A 19,664-nucleotide genomic window follows, 5' to 3' on the forward strand; every position below is an offset into this window, starting at 1 on the left:
TTTGAGATAGGGTTTCTCTGGGTATCCTTGGCTGTCCTGTCTTGCACTATACATCAGGCTGGCCTTGAACTAGGAGATTTGCCTGCTTTTGTCTTCCTCCTGAGTACTGGGATCAAAAAGGCATGGCTACATCCAGCTATCCTGTTCCGCAAAAACTTTTGCTTGATAGGTGGCAGTGTAGTCATTTAAGATTAATCGTTTCTTGCCACTGCCAGATGATATGACTGCCGGTAAGTCCAGGGCAATATATGGGTTGACTCATGCATGGTACTGATAGTTCTAATTGTCTACTGTTCAATCTAAAAGCTTGAAATACTATGCTGAGGAGCCAGGATTTCTATTCTCTAGGCAGTGGGGGAACCATTCTAGAGTTATGAGCAGGAGTGATAGTATATAGGATTTTACTTATTTATCTTTTTTATTGTTTTGAGATAGAATCTCACTCTTTGTGTGTATAGCCCTGGCTGGTCTGGAACTCATTATATGGTTTATAGACTGGCTTTGAATTTGTATCAGATCCTCCTTCCTCTGTCTCCCATGTACTGAGAGTACAGGTATGGGCTACCATGCCTGGCTAGCCAGCTTTTAGGGAAGATTAAAATGGCAGGGTGTTTCAGATGGCTGCAGATCAGATCAGGGCGTGTTAAACTTGTAGCTATGAGACATGGCGGGTTCTTTTCAGGCAGATCTCATTTGCTGATGGTGCAATATAGGTGGAGGATCAGGGTTAAGTTTCTGTTGCTGTGTAGCCTTTAACTATCTGATTTGAATCAGTTTGGTACAGCCTCCTAGCTGTTCCTCCTCTCTTAAAAATCACAGGCAGCTCTGTAATACAAGCTGGCAGAGATGCTTAATGAATATATATGAAATCTATTTATTCCCCATTATAAGTAGTTTTCCTAATGGTAACTAGTTGTTAGGACTTTTTTTTTTTTTTTAAAGATTGATTGTATGTGTATTTTATGTGCATGCATGTCTGAGCACCACCTGAATGTTTGATGCCCACAGAGGCCAGGTCCTCTGGAACTGGAATTGTAGGTGGTTGTGAGCTCCAATGTGGTTGCTGGGAATTCAACCCATGTCCTCTACAAGAGCAGCTAGTGAGTGCTCTTAACTGTTGAGCCATTTCTCTAGCCCCTGTAAAGATATTTTGAAGACAAGCTAGACAAAAACAAAAGGTTGCTGTTAAAGCTGCTTATTAATATCAAATTTCCATGATCCCTTTAAACATATCTATACCTAGAATACTAGGTATTAACTTGATTAAATTGGCTTTTTGTTTGTTTTGTTTTATTTTGCGAGACACGGTTTCTCAGTGTAGCCCTGGCTGTCCTGGAACTCACTCTGTAGACCAGGGCCTCTAACTCAGAAATCCACCTGCCTCTGCCTCCCAAGTGCTGGGGTTAAAGGTGTGCGCCACCACCGCCCAGCTTAAATTGGGTTTGTACTGGCTGGTTTTGTGTGTCAACTTGACACAGGCTGGAGTTATCACAGAGAAAGGAGCTTCAGGGGAAGTTCCTCCATGAGACCCAGCTATGGGGCATTTTCTCAATTAGTGATCAAGGGGGTAGGGCCCCTTGTGGGTGGTACCATCCCTGGGCTGGAAGTCTTGGGTTCTATAAGAGAGCAGGCTGAGCAAGCCAGGGGAAGCAAGCCAGTAAGGAACATCCCTCCATGGCCTCTGCGTCAGCTCCTGCTTCCTGACCTGCTTCCTCTGGTGATCAACAGCAATGTGGAAGTAAGCTAAATAAACCCTTTCCTCCCCAACTTGCTTCTTGGTCATGATGTTTGTGCAGAAATAGAAACCCTGACTAAGACAGGGTTTTACATTGCAAAGTATATTATGCTGAAAAACAAAACAAAAGTCCTTATAATTTGTTTTGTCAACTTTGAATCTCCATCATGTAGGAGAAAGAGGCCAGAATTCTTCTCCCTTTCCATCCATCCTAAAATTCCCTCTCTCTCTTTAAGTTTTTTGTGCGAGGGTGTGTGGGTGTGTGTGTATGTTAATCTTCTGAAAGAGCAATCCATTCTTTTAACTGCAGGAGCATCTCCTCAGCCACAGCATTTTGTATTCTGAGACAGGTGCCATGTATCAGGCTAGCCTGGGACTCCATATGTAGCCCAGGATGGCCTTGAACACCTGATTCTGCCTCTATCCTCCAGATGGTTAGATGGCAGGCATGCATCACCAGGCCAGCTGGGCACCATTTTATTGTTTGTAAGAGTTGGTGCTGGGGATTGATGCCTGAGTCCTAGCAGCTTAACTCACTTTCTCCTTTTCTTCTTTCTGAGACCTTGGCTTTCTAGAATTCTTGGAACTTTGGAAATTGTTGAAGAGCAGTGTAGTCCTGTCTGGAACTCATCTGTAGACCAGGCTGACCTTAAACTCAGAGATTTGCCTGCCTCTGCCTTCCGAGGGGCTGGGGTTAAAGGCTTGAACTAGTTCTTATTTTACTTGAAGAAAATGCCCTCCCATACCCCCATCCCCCCACATAGAAGCTTTAGGGCAACATTGTCTCCTTCCACTCGGTTGGGCTTCAACAAGTGCCTCTCTGCTGAACCGTCTTTTTTTTTTTTTTTTTTTTGGTAACAAAAACAATCTCACAGCATTTATTGTCACCCCAAGATAATATGCAAGTAAAACAAGTTGAGTAACTTTAGCTTGCAGTCGAAGACTCCTTTAAACACACTGAGGTGCCTTCTCAGCTTCCCCCAGGCTTGACCATTCATTACTAGTTGGAAACACTTTGGAGCAGAATAAAATAATATCTCCTTTTAGCATGATCCGACCCAGTTGTTTTCTTGACTTTGTTTTAGAATGAATCTCTTCTGCATCATCTAATAAGAGGTTCATGTACTCATCAAAGCCAATAATACTCTATCCGCATGTTCACTTGTTCACACAGCCACACCAAGTTCATCTATTTTGCAAGTATCTGAAGATAAGGTTCTGCACCCCGGAAAAGAAATATATAAACAGGACTCTGCTTCCAATCACGCCTGACTCTCTGCGCCCTAAGGCCAGGCCAGGCTACCCACGCATGCGCTAGCGCTAGTGACCACCCGGAGCATGCACTACAAACTCTGAAGGCACTCCCTCCTCACCGCCCTGGTTTCTCAAAACTTCCTGATGCCCCACATCCTCCTCCTATTCTGTCGACTCCGCTTTCATTCTGGTACACCGGCCTCCTCCGTCTTTTGCCTGCCCCTTGTTTATAAACCCTTTGACTCTGCTTGTGAACATAGAATCAGATAGCGCTTCATTCTGTGAAATAGAGTATTACAGGGAACCAAGGTTGGTTTCCTAAAAAAGCTGCAGAAGGTAAAAACAACCTGAAAAGGTCATTTCAAAGTTAACCCCCTTTCTGGGGCTGGGAGACGAAACCGCCGGAAAATCTTTTGTCAGCTTTGGGGTACTTTTCTGTCTAGGGATTAAGGGCGAGGGAGCTCTATTGTCATGGCAATCTTTTGTCAGCTTTGGGGTACTTTTCTGTCTAGGGATTAAGGGAGAGGGAGCTCTATTGTCATGGCAATTGAAGCCCACCATTCTGGGAATTTGTTGTTGCTTCTCAGAATGTCTCTTAATCTCAGTCTCTTAAACAGCCCATTTCAGTTGTGTGAAGTGAGCTTTGGCTCCAGAGACTCCACCTTGGTTTTTAACCTGGTCTGTTGGGGCCCAGGCAATAGCTTGCTATAGAGTTTATTTAATAGTGTGAAATAGTTTTAAATTGTTAGCAAAAAAAAAAAAAAAAAAAAAAAAAAAAAAAAAAAAAAAAACAGTTGAATTTTTAAAACTTTTGGCCTCCAAGATGACATGGCCATCTGCTCCCACAGTGCAGATTTGGGGGAGCATTGACTTTGGGCATAGGGCCTGTATTTGTAGGGTGATCACTATGGAGGGCTTGGTACTGGCAAAAATGGACGTGCTATGGATAGGAAAGGAAGGCAGGGCTTTGGGTCCACATCTATCCTTGGCTCTGGCAGTCCCTAACAAGCCAGGCTTGGCCACCAGTGTGCCAGTTAAAGAGAAAGTGGAGAAAAGGTATTTATTCAATATGTGAAGAGACTGGTTTTAGGCATTCCCAAGACCAAGTTCTCAGCAGACTTACTTGCTCCAGAGGAACAAAGGCAGGGACTAAAACCAAGACAGGGTATAGAGGTCAGGAGAGAAAAGGGAAGGGACAGAGGACACCTGGATAGATTGGAGACAGGTGCGGCCCACAGGCAAACAGCAGTTTATAAAGCTTTCTCTGTATAGCCTTGGCTGTCCTGGAACTCTGTAGATTAGGCTAGCCTTGAACTCAGAGGCTCCTAAGTGCGCTAAGAGTAAAGATGTGCCATGTTCCTTTCCCCCCAACCCCCCACCAAATTAATTTATTTGCAGTTTGGGCCTTAACTGGGAAGGGGGAAATATCCTCACTCCATGCTGCCCTTTGTGATATTATAGTATATAGAAAAGACACAACAAAAGCCAGCAAGTGGCATGCGTGGCTTTCATAGTGGGCCTTCTGTAATAACCGGCGTGGGTAACCCCACTCTCGAAGAACCGAGAAAGAGAACGCAGCAAAAGCATGAGGTTAATTTATTAATTGAAGCTGGCATACCAGGGTCATCTCTGTAATGGAGACCAGAGCCACCCAGAGGAAACAAGGCTCTAAGCTTTTATTCCATTTCAGAATAGAGTTTTACAACTTACAAAGTTACAATTTGTAACATGGGCTAGTTACAAATTATCTTGTTCATTGTTCTTTAGTTTCTATTGACTTTTCCTCCCGGTTAGGTTAGGATAAGACACCTGTGACTCACAGGAGGGGTGGGAGAGTTCCTCTCTCCGAGGTTATGTCTCTTGGAAACTTCGCATTCCTTGGGGATGGGTGTTTGCACTGTAAACTCTCCTAAAACCCCTTTGCCTAAAGGATAAGGGGACTTCCTTGCTTTCTGGTAATTTTATGAAGCATCCCCGTTTGGCTCAATTTCTACACTTCTTACTGGAGCTCAGAGTCAGGGCTCTTAGTGTGAGCCATGTTTGTTCCCAGCACAGTATTTCTGGTAGGGATCCCCATACTCAGGTCACAATTAGCCTTCCTACTAATGCAAGCCCTCTGCCGTTCTGGAGATAGCATCTTATCTGTGCCTTGAAATTGAATGCCAGATTTCACCCCTGGTAAACTTATGAAACCACTATGAAACCAGCACACCACTGTATCAATGCAGTGGAATAGAACTGTCACTGACATGAAGTCTGTCCTTAGCCAATGCACTCCTTTCCTGTAGAAAACACTAACTATGATTGTGGAATTCAGTTCTTAACCACTCTTCATCAGGACTGCCTGGTGAATCTAATTTACTAGAGTTTGCACATCCCTAGGACTAAAGGAACAGTTCTCCATCCCAGGATGTTATGAAATTTAATAGGTAGAGGAGGTACCTTTGGAGACCCGGGCCAAGGTGTGTCTCTGAGAAGTTATGACATCCCTGGTATAAAAGAAGCTTACTAGGGGGAAGGGACAGAGGAACAGGGGTGGGCATACAGACAGGCAGAGCCATGAGGACAGAGAAAAGGGGGGACAGAGAGAGTGAGCACTAGGGAGAGAGACACACACAGAGACAATGAGACAAGGAGAGAGAAAACAAATGCTGGAATAGAGGGGGGGCTGGGGTGGCAGCAGTTCTCTTATCTGGCCTCAGATACCTGGTAGAGGATGCGGTCATGACCTACACTAGGTCCTTGAGAGTAGATCAGTGGAATCTGTATGCGAACAGAGAGTAAAAGATGAGTTTGCCTCCTGTGAGGTCCTTTGTAAGGTCTCCATTTTGTTTCTCTCACTCTTTGGGTAGTCTATCTTGTTTCTTTGCTTGGTAAGAAGAAGGTCAGGAATGCCTCAGGCCTACTTTCTTTTGTAATAAGGAAGAGCCTCCTCTGGCACAGGTAAAGCTGCAGCCATCTGGTCCTTCTGTTTCCTGGAGTTGTGAGGTGAGACCACCAACCTAACCTGAGGGCTAGAGAAACCCCTTTGTTTACCTTTGTTGTGTTTTGTAGAAACAGAAGAAATATGTTTGGAGGTACAGTACAGTAAGATGTAGGAGAAGGGGGTGCGTCTGCGGGCACATGCCGAGGCATCCCTTTCCCCTAAGGGACCAGCCACATGATGGAATAGTATAGACTATAGAGTTTATTCAGGGGATCGGGAGGGGAGTTGAGGGAGGAGAGAGAGAGAGACAGAGACACAGAGAGACAGAGACAGAGACAGAGAGACAGAGACAGAGAGAGAGAGAGACAGAGACAGAGAGAGAGAGACAGAGAGAGAGAGAGAGAGAGACAGAGAGACAGAAACAGAGAGAGACAGAGAGAGAGGGGAGTAGAGGCTGGTCATGAGCACATGGAGAGAGAGGGGAATGAGGGGGAAGGGAAGAGAAGGGAGAACAGGAGCAAGGAGACAGTTAGAGCAAGAGAGCGAGGAGGGGGCAAGCAGCCCCTTCTATAGTGTGTCAGGCACACCTGACTGTTGCCAGGTAACTGGGGTAGAGCCTAGACTAAATGCTAACAACCTTGGTGTGTTAACCTTGGGGACTGCTCACTATCATATTTGGCTCTGGCCAGCTGCAAGGTGGAAATTCGGGGGACACGAGAAGGAAGAAAGCCCTTTCTCTTGGTTCCAGTTGAAGCCTCTTGGCTACAGGGAAGCAGGAATTTCAGCGCACCTGTCCTGAGGCTGAAGGCGCTTCTCCCTTCCTGGCCACAAACCTGCAGTCTTCTAGGACTCTTGCTGAAACCCAGTTTATAAATTCTGTATATGAGTTTCTATGCAGCTCTAGTGGTTCCTAGTTCAGGCTCCTGTTAGATTCTAGTTACATTTAGGACACCTCTGATATGTTAGAACGGCGAGTCGCATCAGAACATACCACACACTAGACCCAAACAGTTCCATGTGTAAGAGGTTTAATTGAGAGGGAGAGAGGGGGCAGTAGTGCGGAAAGAGAGGAGGGAGAGATAGAGAGATGGAGGGAATGTTCCCCGTGTATATATATGGGTTGTGACCACAGGTAAAGGTGGGAGGTAAGCCTAATGGATTCTGGGAATATGGTGGCTGTTGCCCTGGCAACAGGTCTGTGGACCCGCCCATGCATCGCCACAGGCTTTGGATGCTCTGATGCTAACAACCTCCACTTATCAAGAAGAAAGGGGGAGAAAAAGGGTTTTCTAGCAACTTTTTGAGCTGTAAGCCGAGTATAACCAAGACTGGCTCTCTCTCTTTTTTTTTTTTTTTTTTTTGGTTTTTCGAGACAGGGTTTCTCTGTAGCCCTGGCTGTCCTGGAACTCACTCTGTAGACCAGGCTGGCCTCGAACTCAGAAATCCGCCTGCCTCTGCCTCCCAAGTGCTGGGATTAAAGGCATGCACCACCATCGCCCGGCCAAGACTGGCTCTTAAAACCTCTTAATAAACACCAACTCTGCTTGATACTGGCTCACCGTGAACTCCGTGAACTTCTTTTCTGCTGGAAAGTCAAAAATCCCAACTTGACCCAATGAATTTGTACCCCTACACCATCATACCCCTACACCATCTACATGGAGCTGTGTCCCCAGGTTTACCGTTAGGCCAACCTGTTCTCCAAGGGAATTCCTATTTCTAAGTTTCTTTACAGGTGGTTGTGAACCACCATGTGGTTGCTGGGATTTGAACTCAGGACCTTCGGAAGAGCAGTCAGTGCTCTTACCCACTGAGCCATCTCACCAGCCCCTTTAAAGAATTATTTATTTTATTTGTATAAGTACATTGTAGCTGTACAGATGGCCGTGAGCCATCATGTGGCTGCTGGGAATTGAACTCAGGACCTCTATTCGCTCCGGCCCCACTCGCTGTGGCATAATTCACTGTAGCTGTCCTAAGACGCACCAGAAGAGGGCGTCAGATCTCATTACGGGTGGTTGTGAGCCACCATGTGGTTACTGGGATCCAAACTCAGGACCTTCGGAAGAGCAGTCAGTGCTCTTACCCGCTGAGCCATCTCACCAGCCCTCTAAGTTTCCTTAAGGTCACCCTGTTGTTTAACAGTTTCCTCCTAAACATTCCATCCTGCAGGGAAGCCCTTTAAATAGGAAGGTAAACGACTGAGGACAGCTTTGGGAAGTCCCTGAAGCTTAGCAGATTCATGAGGCCCCTCCCTACCGTGATATGTAATAAAGGCAGAGTTGCTTTCAGAGTAGTTGTCTGCAAAGAAGACTGACTCTCAAGACAGGCTGAGCTGTGAAGAGTCCGAGACCAGCCGCAGAAACAGGCTCTGCTGAGTGAGCTTCCTGGAAGAAGTTTAGACCAGAGTCACTTGGAAAGTGTACTCACAGGCCTGTTGAGCACCTGCAGGCTGTGCAGTGTGCTCCACGTTTCCCACTTTTGTGAGCTGTCACTCATGCTGGGGTGGGCCTTGGTGATGCAGCTATTATCTTTTGAGTCATTTCTGCTCCTTTAAGTAACCTCAATAAAACTCCTGGTTCACCACGTTGGTCTTTGGTGGTATCCATACTTTGTTCTGTTGTAGGCTCCCTGTCTGGGGTGAGTAGACCCGTGTGCTATTGCACATGTCTTGTTACCCAACATAATTGACGGGCACTTAACAGAACTCAATAGGAGTTGGGGAGGATCCTGACTATAGGTAGCAAGGCTGAGGCCTGAGTGGGGGGCATCGGCAGAGGAAATTCTGATACAGTGTCCTCTGCTGTATGGTGTGTGTGAGTGTGTGCCTTTGTGGTATGGTGCGGCTGCATGGTTCTTGCTATGGATAGTGAGACATGCAGCTAAAATAAACTATCGGGATTAGGAGTATCAATAGGAGGAATTCTAAGATGGCAGCCTTCCTCTGTGTGCTGTGATTGAAGGTCATGCCCACTCCGTGGATACAAACACCCCAACAACGCTTAAAAGTTTAGAGAAAAATTTGCAGTCTTTGAGATTCAGTGCACAGTGATCAGCTCTTGGCAAGCAGCAGTGCAGGTTGCTTGGCCAGTGCTGTGTGCAGTTAGAAATGGATCTGAGGCTGAGATGGTGGCCGGGCAGGAACTTGGTTTATGTAAAGAGCAATTGCAACAAGAAAGGCAGATGCTGCTCCAATCCTCCTCTGCTCTGTGTTATTAGCCTCTGACTTGACAAGTAAATGAGATAAGAGAAGGACAGAGAGATGGTAGAAATGATAAAAGATACTTCTCAAGTCTAACCCTTAGTAGAAAAAGAGAAAATCTGTAATCCAGCAGGCAGCAAGAAACTATAATGATCAGGAATGCTGGGATTGAGAAATACCTTTAAACAAGTAACAAGTCTGTCTCATAGCTTGTGAGGCCGTGGGACAGGGGAGCAGATGGGATTAGTCTGACTACTGTGGAGGTAGAAAAACCTGAGGAACGTAACTTCCAGTCCTTACTTAAGGCGAAGGCAGTGTAACCGGAGACAGAGAGAAGCCAGTGCCTTGTGGATTGGCGTATCAGAGCCATTGGGAACATTTGGCTATCTCCATCTGAGGTCCCCACAAATAGTAACGGCTGGAGGACCATAAAGGTGCTCTTGATGAGGGAACTAGGAATAAGAGAAGCTGTGTTTGAACCCCAGCTCACTGGGCCAGATAGAACTGTGTTCACAGAGGAGTCAAAGGAAAGGCCGATCCAGCAGGGATCTTGAGGTTGGTGCAGAGCTTCAGTGGCTTTGCTGAGTCCGTCAGTGGGGCACAAGGAAAGGCTTCGACAGATCTGAGTGACTTAGACCAGTGAAAAGTGAGAGAGCATCCTAGGGGAAATAAGAACAACAGAGAGGAAGAAGCTTGTCTCAGTTACTGTGGAGACCAATGTGCCAAGATGTGTACCGAGCTGGAGTTGCTAAGGGAAAAACTGATGGAAAGCCACCAAACTGTTGAGGAGCTGCTGAGAGGCCTTTAAGCTAGAGCCAGAAGGTATCCATAATAAAGGCGATAGAGGTGCAAGCGATCAAGCCTGGCCCAGGGGTAGTAATTATTGCTCAGATGAAGGCTAAGGAGGGTACATTGCCCTCTAGCAAACGGTTGTGCTCTAGGGGTGGAGGTGGTTTGCCCAGCCAAGGTGTGGTGCACTGAGAGTCAACAATGATGGCTACAGCCACAGTGTCAACCCAGGGCCACTCTGATCCAGGGACCCAGCAGGTGCAGCCAGGGGAGAACAGGGTTACACACTAAGTAGGTCTGAGCAGGTTGCCAAGTAGGGAAGCTCCATGGTAGAGCTCCAAGCTGTGAAAATGGCTCAGAGAGAATGATTAGGATTATAGCAAACCAGTTAAAGCCTCCTATTCAGGCTTTCTACCCAGCCTTGGTCTGCAGAGGAAGCAATTGATACAAGTGGATGGAACTTTTCCTGTTGGAGTCAACCCTGCTTTAGGCCCAGACTTTGCTTATATTCCACTTTAGTGTCTTAGTTGTGAGCCTCTGGGGTCACCTGGCACTTGCTCAGAATACTTGACAGCAGACATTCAGGGTGCTTCACCAAGGTCATCTTTGTAACTCCACCGTTGGTTTTGGGATGATGGTTTGGAATGTTGCCTTGTCCTGCCCATCCTTAAAAATGGTTTTGTTATGTAGTGACATATAACCTCTGAGTGTTGCAATGGTACTTCCACTTGTCTACAACCAAAGTGTGGCTGGATAAATTGAAAGGAAAAAAAATCTCAAAAGTTTCCCTATATGGGTAGAAAAACGGCATTCCCAGAGGACATAGTGTTATTCAACGAAAACCAGTGCTAGGGTTGTTCTACCTCCTGTGAGTTGTTAGCCAGGGTTGGTTGTATGCCAGAACCATACAACCCATTGATGAAGATACTGTGTATGCAGGATGAGACTGCAGGACGAAGGAGTTAGGCTGGGACTGAACTGCCATCTTGCTGGCTGGCTGTCATAGTACCAGAGGGGGCTCTATAGGGTGCTAGTAGAGAACTGTCAGCAACATTCCTGTTTGGCTGTGGACCCTGCATGCAAAATGCCAACATTGCAGACAGGATGTGCTTGCTTGTACAGTAGCTGCTTCCCAGCCTTTCCATTTGATTTAAGGCCTGCTCTACAAGAGGGAGTTCACATCTATTATTGTAAGCCAGAGTAAAAACCCGTGACTGGGGAGGTCATTGGTCCCAGTGGGAAAGCAACTTTTATGGTTATAGCTGCCTTCAGACACACCAGAAGAGGGCATCAGCTCCCAGTGAAGATGGTTGTGAGCCACCATGTAGTTGTTGAAATTGAACTCAGGACCTCTGGATGAGCAGTCAGTACTCTTAACCACTGAGCCATCTCTCCAGCCCCTTATGGTTTTAGATGGATGCGATATACCTGAGGTACTGCCTTCTAAACGTGTCTGCATGCTTAGATCCCTGTTGGCAGCCTCAACTCACTGCTCCTGAGAACAAGTGACCGTTGTGTGGCACAGTGGCCTGATTCTTAGCCTTGGATCCACTGTATATCCGAAACTAGTCCTTATTTATAGAGCTCCTCCTGCCTTACCCTCCTAAGAGTGAACCATTGAAGCCTACTCATTCTGGGCTTTGTTCTCCCTGCTACATGTCCCAGCCTCTTAATACTAGGTATTTTTAAAATTGCAGATCTTAGGTCCCCATTGCTCAGCCTTGACTAGATTCTAGGCCAGGCCTGCCTCATCATATCCATAGAATCAGAGTTACATGATACAAATGTATCTCCTTCTTCCTTCCAAAGTATACCTCTCTTAAGAAGGCTGTGTCAGGTGGTGGTTTTGCCTTTCTTGGGGGTTGGGGTGGCGGCATCTTTGCTTCTGCCCACTGCCTAGTACATTTTTAAAAACATTTCTTATTTGCAAATAATTATTTTTATTACATGCATGGGTATTTTGCCTGCATACATGTCTGTGTACTACGTGCATGCCTGGTGCCTGCAGAGGGTGTTGGATTCCTGGAACTGGCCATTGTATTTCTTGTTAATTATGTGCTCTTGGCATTTTTTTCCTAAAGGCATGCACCACGTCATCCATTTTGAGTCCTGCATTTTAAGTGTATATAAAGATAGCTCAAGCTAAGAGTGATGACCAGAGCTCAACCAAGTCCATTCAGAGAAATTGGTTGGGATTGTTTCTACTGCCTTTGCATATTGGCTTTATTAGTCTTGCACTGAGCGACTGTCAATGCCTTTACCTCTGGAGTGCTGGCATCAAAAGCCAGGACAGCACATACCCTTGCTTTATTGAGGGTCTTGAGCTCACCAGTTATGCTGCTGTGTGTGCGTTTTGTTTTTGTTTTTGTTTTTAAAATGACAGGGAAGAAAGCTTGTAGATAAAAGATAGGCATAGTCAGAGGCAGGGGCATCCGGGAGAGTCCAGAGGGGACATGCTCCTGAGTTCTGTGAGGACAGAGTGTGGCAGAGAGGGGAAGGAGAGACGTGCGGGAGCCAGGAGCCCAAAGATAGATAAGCTGCTTTAGATGCAAACCACAAGTTTGTTTGAGATCTGATGCATGATTTCAGGCTGAGGCATTTTAGGTCTCTGGAGAATGTACAAGGGCCTAACATACTACTTAAGTAATTGATTAAGAACAAGGAAAATATGTGTTGAAACTGCAGGAACTATTGGTATCCACCTCAAAGCCTGAAAACAAGCAAAAAAACCGAAAGCAGGGGTGTGCCTGCTGGGTCTTGTGTGTAGAAATTAGCTATGGCGATTACACTCCTGGCAAGTCAAGGTTCTCATTTGTACTTGGTCAGAACTGATATCTAGTGGCTTCTGTCTTCTCTTTCAGGAAGTTCTTACTCAGTATTCTCAGGGCTTTAGCTTGTATTTGGCCTCTTCCACCTGACCATGTTTGTTAGTTGCTGTGACGACTATCGCCCCACCTCTTTGTGTTGACCCAAGTCCTCATGGATACTCCTGTATTCATTCCATTCGTGGTGCTGAAGTCCTGTCCAGCTGTTGAGTAGTCATACTGAAAAGGCAAGTCAGACTAATTGTTCTGGAAAGGTCTCAGCTCTCAGAAAAGAAGCAGTCCAGGATGAGTCATGTCAGGGAGAGCTGGAAAGAACCACACCTTCCATGAACCTCCTGAGAGACTGGTTCACTGCTTACACCTCAGAGACGTGGGCTGCCTGGAATGTTGTAAGTCCAGGGCCATCTTTAGCCCCATAATAGCTGCTTATTACCTGCCTCTGCGTGAGACCTCGCATCTCTGGGACTATTAAGTAGTTATTTGGAATGTACAAATCCCAGGTTCCCACCAACCAAAGGCTAAGGATGCTATCAGCACCTGAGACTTGTAGCTGAGATTCCCCGTTTTCTGTGTCCACCACCTGATGTTCCACCAGCATATGTGGAAGAGGAACATGGAATTTGGGGTAACTCTAGAATAAAATATTTTAGCCCTTTGAGATAAGAGTAAGTGGTTTTGGGGGCTGGAGAGATGGCTCAGCAGTTAAGAGCACTGGCTGCCTTCCAGAGGTCCCGGGTTCAATTCCCAGCAACCACACGGTGGCTTACAGTGACATCTTGGGCCCTCTTATGGCGTGCAGGTGTACATGCAGATACTCATGCATTAAATAATAATAATAATAATAATAATAATAATAATAATAATAATAATAATAATAAAAACAAATGGTTTTTGTTTTGTTGGGTTTTTTTTGTCTTTATTTATTTATTTATTATATGTAAGTACACTGTAGCTATCTTCAGACACTCCAGAAGAGGGTGTCAGATCCCATTACGGATGGTTGTGAGCCACCATGTGGTTGCTGGGAATTGAACTCAGGACCTTCAGAAGAGCAGTCAGTGCTCTTAACCTCTGAGCCATCTCTCCAGCCCCCTTGTTTTTTGTCTTCTTGTTGGTTTTGTTGTTGTTGACAGTCATTTGGATGTGCAAGAAGCTTACCACTTTTTTTTTTTTAAAAGAATAACACTCAAGAGGCAAATGGATATTTGTGAGTTTTAGGCCAGCCAGGGCTGCATAATAAGACCTTGTCTCTCCAAAGAAAAAAATTAAATTAAAAAAAAATTCTGTGTTATTTGTGATGTGTGTGTTATATATGTATATATGCATGCATATGTCGGTCTGTCTGTCGGTCTGTCTGTCTGTCAGAGGACAAATCAGGAATCAGTTCTTTAATCCTGATGCAAGCGCCCCTTTACGTGCTGAGCCACTCACCAACCCCAACCGTTGATCGTTACCTGATGAATTACTGCACAAAGTTCAGGGGCGCTTGGGGGCTGCAGTTCTTGGACTGACCCTGGATAGAGACCTCAGGGTTCAAGGTTTGACGAATGTCATTGTAAAGCAGTAGGGAATACTAGGGGAGAGAAGATAAGTCAAACCAATAGAACTGTTAAGAAACCCACCAGAGGGAGACCAAGAGGGGAGAGCAGAAATGCATTACCCTGTCAGAAGCAGGGCAGGCATGGATGCCAAGACTCAGGAGGACTAGACGCTGGCTGGAGCAGGATCAGCGTGATGACCTGACGTGACATCATGGAGGAACTTGTAGAAGCTGAGACCTTGTCATCTTCCCAGCCATCATTCTTGGCGGTGACGAGATACCTCCTCACCCGGGCTGGGAGCCGGGCTTGCTTGCTTCCCTCCCTTGCCTTCATCTTTGTGTCTTGTCTCTAAGGATTCTGGCTTTATGGTGCTCACCCTACCTCTCCCATACCTAGCACCTATGTCCACTGCGGATAACATGGTGTGGCAGTCTCACAGCGACGTGAGAGTGAAAGTTACTAAAACCTAATCTTCGTGACCATCCAGAGAGGGCTAACCTTAAATGAGAAGCACTGACCATGTCACACCCCAAATTCCAGTCCTGGACTTCAGGGTTCTCCACCATCCTGCAATCAGCCCTCTACCCTCAGGCTCTCACCCTGGTGTAGGGGATTACTGGGAGGTGACTGAGGTAACTGCAGTTAATGCTCCTTCTCTGCCCCCCTTCCCTACCCCACCTACCTACATCCTCCTTAGCATCACTTTTGAGACTGGCCCCGACTGTGGTCTACACGTATTAACCAAAATAATTAATGTGTCTGCAAGCTAAATCATAAAATCAAAATAACTGGAACAAGTGTGGTGTATGGAGGATACTGTTAAGCTCTGCAAACAGACAGATGTTGCAGGATTATTTCAACTCCCTTGAATATAGATGTAACTGCAGTTTTTGTCTTTAAAGCTGCTGTATTCCTGAGCTTTGCCACCAAGAGACATTTTAGAAGCATTAGCCTATTCTTGGTCTGGCTGCCATCTGTCTGTTTGTCCGCCTGCCCGCCCGCCTGTCTGTCCATCCATTCATCCATCTATCCGTCTATCTACCTATCTACCTACGTACCTATCTATGTAGAGGGGGGTTTCTCTGTTTCTCTGTGTAGCCCTGGCTGGCCGCCTCTGCCTCTCCGGTGCTGGGATTAAAGTCGTGCACCACCATCAGGCCTCATACTCTTAATTGGCTTAATTGGTCATTGGTTAGTGGCTGTTTCTAACTCTCTCTTGGATCAGTGCACTTGCTCACGATTGGAGTTCCTCTCTTCCATGCTGTATACTGTCACAGTCCTCATCTTTCCACGGGTGTCATCAACTTCCTTCAAAGGAAGTTTGTCAGCCGTACCAACAGAGTGTCTAGTGAGTTAGCTTGGCTCTTTAGAGCAAAACAAGGCATGTTGCTATTAATAACCACGTCAGGAGGCCGACTAGTTTATCACTGTGTACTACATACCTTTAGTCGTAGCTCAGAGAGGAAGAACAGGCAGATCTCTGAGTTTCAGGCCACACCACCCTGGTTACATAGTGAGTTTCAAACTATCAAAGCTGCATAGTGAGAGCCTAGCTTTATTTATTTATTTATTTATTTATTTATTTATTTATTTATTTAAAATTAGGGCTAGGCTGAAGGTCAAGTGACCAAAATGTTGGTCCCCAGCACCATATACCAGACATGGTGGTTTGTGTTCCAGTAATTTAAGAGCTTCTAGCACTCTGGAGGTGGGGATAGTAAATTCAAGGCCAGCCTGGGCTATGTGAGACCCTTAACTCCTTACACCATTGACCTCAAACTTGTATATATTTAACAATGCATGTATATGTATTCTGTGAATTAATTGTTCTTATCAGGCTGCATCTGACAATTTGGAAAATAGAGGAGCTGGCTGTGGTGGTGCACGCCTTTAATCCCAGCACTGGGGAGGCAGAGGCAGGCGGATTTCTGAGTTCGAGGCCAGCCTGGTCTACAGAGTGTTTCAGGACAGCCAGGGCTACACAGAGAAACCCTGTCTCAAAAAAAGAAGAAACAAAAAAGAAAATAGAGGAAGGAAAATAAAATCCAAGTCATACAACAATTCTAAAATAATCTCTTGAGATGGTCATATTAAAAAGTTCTGCAGTAGGTGTTTTCCAAATAGTCTGTCTCTGAGTCTCTTCTGTAGTACTCCAAATAGTAGGACTGCCTTTAGTTAAGGTAAAAGGCCTCTCCTCTCCATTCTGAGAAGAGTGAAACGCTCACGTATCTAAACTTGGGTGGAGTGTAGGGAGGGTTAGGGAGAAGGTGAGCCCACACAATGAAGGTACACACATGTGAGCAGAAACATGAAGGCTAGGTTTGCGATTTAAGTTCCCAAGTCAAATCTCTCTCCAGTCTGTGAGGGAAGGGGAGAGAAGGAGGGCGAGAGGTGAGAGTAGGAGAAGAAAGGGAGCAAGAGCTTGAGCAGTGTTCTTAAGTTCTGAGTCAGTTTTCTCACAGTGGGGATGACTTTGCATTCCTCTAATGAACTAGAGGGCTTGTAGGGCTTGGGAATAAACATTTTAAATGCTTACTGTCGAGCCTGAGTGCTGTCCCATTTAATCGAAATGTGTGTGTGGTACACTCCTAAGAAACACACAGGAAGGGGATGAGTAGAGGTGGGGGCCGTGGGCTACGATCATCTCCGTGTGGTTGTGCTGGGTTTGAAGGACATTGTCCTCCGCAGAAGTCAGAGACTAGGGTCGGGCGGGTGGTGATGGTGCTTTTCACAGCCTGTGGCATTGTGTGTGTGTGTGTGCCAGATTGGCTGGCTAGCACACATGTTTCATGGACCTGCCCATCCCCTGTGCTTCATTTCTGCTTCCCAGTACTGTGATTATAGCCACGCCAACACTGCACTAACAAAAAGAAAATTATTTGTGTGTTATGTGCATATGTTTGTGTAGGTGCACACATGAAGGTCAGAGTACAACTTGGAAGAGTCGATTCTCCTTCCACTTGGGTTTTGGGAATTGAACTCATTGATATTATCAGGTTTGATGACAGGTGCCTTTTACCCGTGTCCCCGATACACCGTTGCACTTTTTAAGTGGACTCTGGAGGTCTGACCTCAGGTCTTTGTGCTTGTCCAGCTGAGCCATCTCCCCAGCCTAGCTGACACCGAGTTGGCCCCGAGCCCTCTGCCTGGGAGCCTTTGCACACTTCCTCAGTTAAAGACATGCCGCACCGTGGGTGATCTGAGACTCTGGCCTGGGTGTCTTATGTCCCTTTTCTCTTCTGCAGATCATCAATGCTGTGGTCCTACTGATCCTGCTGAGCGCGCTGGCAGATCCCGATCAGTATCATTTTTCAGGCTCTGAACTGGGAGGGGAATTTGAGTTCATGGATGATGCCAGTAAGTACATCATAACAGCTGGTGATATTTTGGGATTCCTCGGGACAAGGAGTCTGACTGTCTGCCTTTTCTGTTAAATTACAAATATTGATTCAAGGGCCTATTTGAGCTGCTATTTTAACTTTATTTTCTTTCTTTCCATCATTACAAATCAAATCAGCAAATACTTATGTGCTGCTCATGCCCTGTGTTCATAGTGAGTGTCAGATAGTAAGTTTCCATATCTTATGTGAGTGTCCTTTTCCCATTCGTAAGAGGCAGAGTCATGAATTATATTTAGTTCAGGTTTATCTCAATATTCACTGTGTACCCGAGGATGACCTTGAACCTCTACTTCCCAAGTGCTCAGTTGATGGCTGCACTACTCTGCCACGCTGGAATTTATACATTTAAAAACTATCACTTTCTACCAGACTTTTTGAGGCTTAGGCTGACCTGGAACTTTATAAGTACCAAAAACTAACCCAGAATTCCTGATCCTTCTGTCTCTGTCTCCAGATGGTGGGATTGTATACATATACTACCACATCCAGCTTTGCCATAGACTTTGGCTTTTTGCAGCAGAGAATGAAGGAATATCAGGAAAGAAGATGGAAAGGGGCTGAGCAGTGGTGGCACACGACTTTAATCCCAGCACTTGGGAGGCAGAGGCAGGCGGGTTTCTGAGTTCAAGGCCAGCCAGGGCTACACAGAGAAACCCTGTCTCAAAAAACCGAAAACAAAACAAAAAAAATAAATAAAAGGAAGATGGAAAGGGTTACAGATCTCTCTCTGGGCATTCTGATAGCTCCAGGAGTGCCCTTCCTTCCAGGAAGTGATTGTCACTGGTTAGCTGTAATGGAGCCTTTCCCAGCAGTGGAATCAGGTGTGAGGCTTAGTGTCGATGGATGCCAACCCAGAGATGCCTGTAGTACAGGCCTTGTCTACTCAGTCCTGCTGGGTCTTGGCTAAGTGAGAGGCAGAACTAATCATGACCACAAGGACAGATTGGGCAAACTGATGATCAGCACTGTAGAACTTTATATGAGTTTAAGAAAGTGTAGGCAGAGGCAGAATGATTTTGGAAGCTTGGCTCACGCTGCAAAGATTCATTTTTGAGAAATTACAAGGTGTTGAAAGAGTGGTAAGTGTTGTGGGTTTTGTTGTTTGTTTGTTTGCTTTTTGCTTTTTTTTTTTTTTTTTTTTTTTTTTACTGTGTATGGTTTTACTTGCACATATATCCGTATACCATAAATGCATGGAGGACAGAGGAAGAAGATATCAGATCCCCAGGAACTAGACTTACAGATGGTTATGAGCTGCCTTGTGTGTCCTGGGAATCAAATGTTCAGTGCCCTTAATTGCTGAGCCATCTCTCCAGTCCCAAGTTTTGTGTTTCTTATCCCCAGAGTGAAACAATTGTGCCTTACTAAATGTGTGAACTGCTGTATATTGTAAGGACCCCTTTTGACTGAAGAGTTGAGTGGTTTGCTGTTGTGGCTTGGGGCATAGCCTGGGATTCTGGTCTCAGACATTTCGCTATAGTGAGGAGGCACTGGGGATAGAAGAGTGGCCGAGTGTAGATAGACGTTAGTGAGAGGATGGTCAAAGATGACTCATGTCCACATGAGAGAAGCCGGGGAAAGAAGGTGGAAACACACTTAGGATGAAAACTAGATTTTGACTTGAAGTATGCAGGCTCCAAAGACTCCCGAGCTTACTACTAACCTCTGCTGGCTTCAGAGTCCCCTTTGAGAAGTGGAGGAAGTGATGCAATCTAACACAGATATGGGTGTGAAAAGGCCTAGGATGGGGTCTGTAGTAACTGCTCCGTTAAACCCTCACTCACTCACTAACTAGTCATGTAGGTAGAGCTGTTGTGATTGAAGCATGGAAATTAGTGTAAATAGAGACCTAGAAAGGGGTCAGACCCAATTCTCCCGGAGAGGTGTGGTTTGAGTTACCTGTTTGCCCTGGGTGGGGAGAGGGGAGGAGCCCGAGAGAAAGTGGGGCAGAGTGAGTTCTAAAGGGCTCAGAGGTCAGGAAGAGGAGCCTG

At 45.8% G+C, this 19,664-nt stretch overlaps 1 protein-coding gene across 1 annotated transcript in view; it reads left to right on the forward strand.

The window, feature by feature from the left end:
- Positions 1-19,664, forward strand: part of Laptm4b (lysosomal protein transmembrane 4 beta) — a 45,559-nt gene that overhangs the window by 6,156 nt on the left and 19,739 nt on the right. Inside the window, exon 2 of the mRNA XM_031358492.1 lies at positions 17,518-17,629. Coding sequence (XP_031214352.1) covers positions 17,518-17,629 — 112 coding nt within the window. The remainder of the gene's footprint in view (positions 1-17,517; positions 17,630-19,664) is intronic.

Source organism: Mastomys coucha, unplaced genomic scaffold (genome assembly GCF_008632895.1).
Source record: "Mastomys coucha isolate ucsf_1 unplaced genomic scaffold, UCSF_Mcou_1 pScaffold7, whole genome shotgun sequence".
Taxonomy (NCBI): Eukaryota; Metazoa; Chordata; class Mammalia; order Rodentia; family Muridae; genus Mastomys; species Mastomys coucha.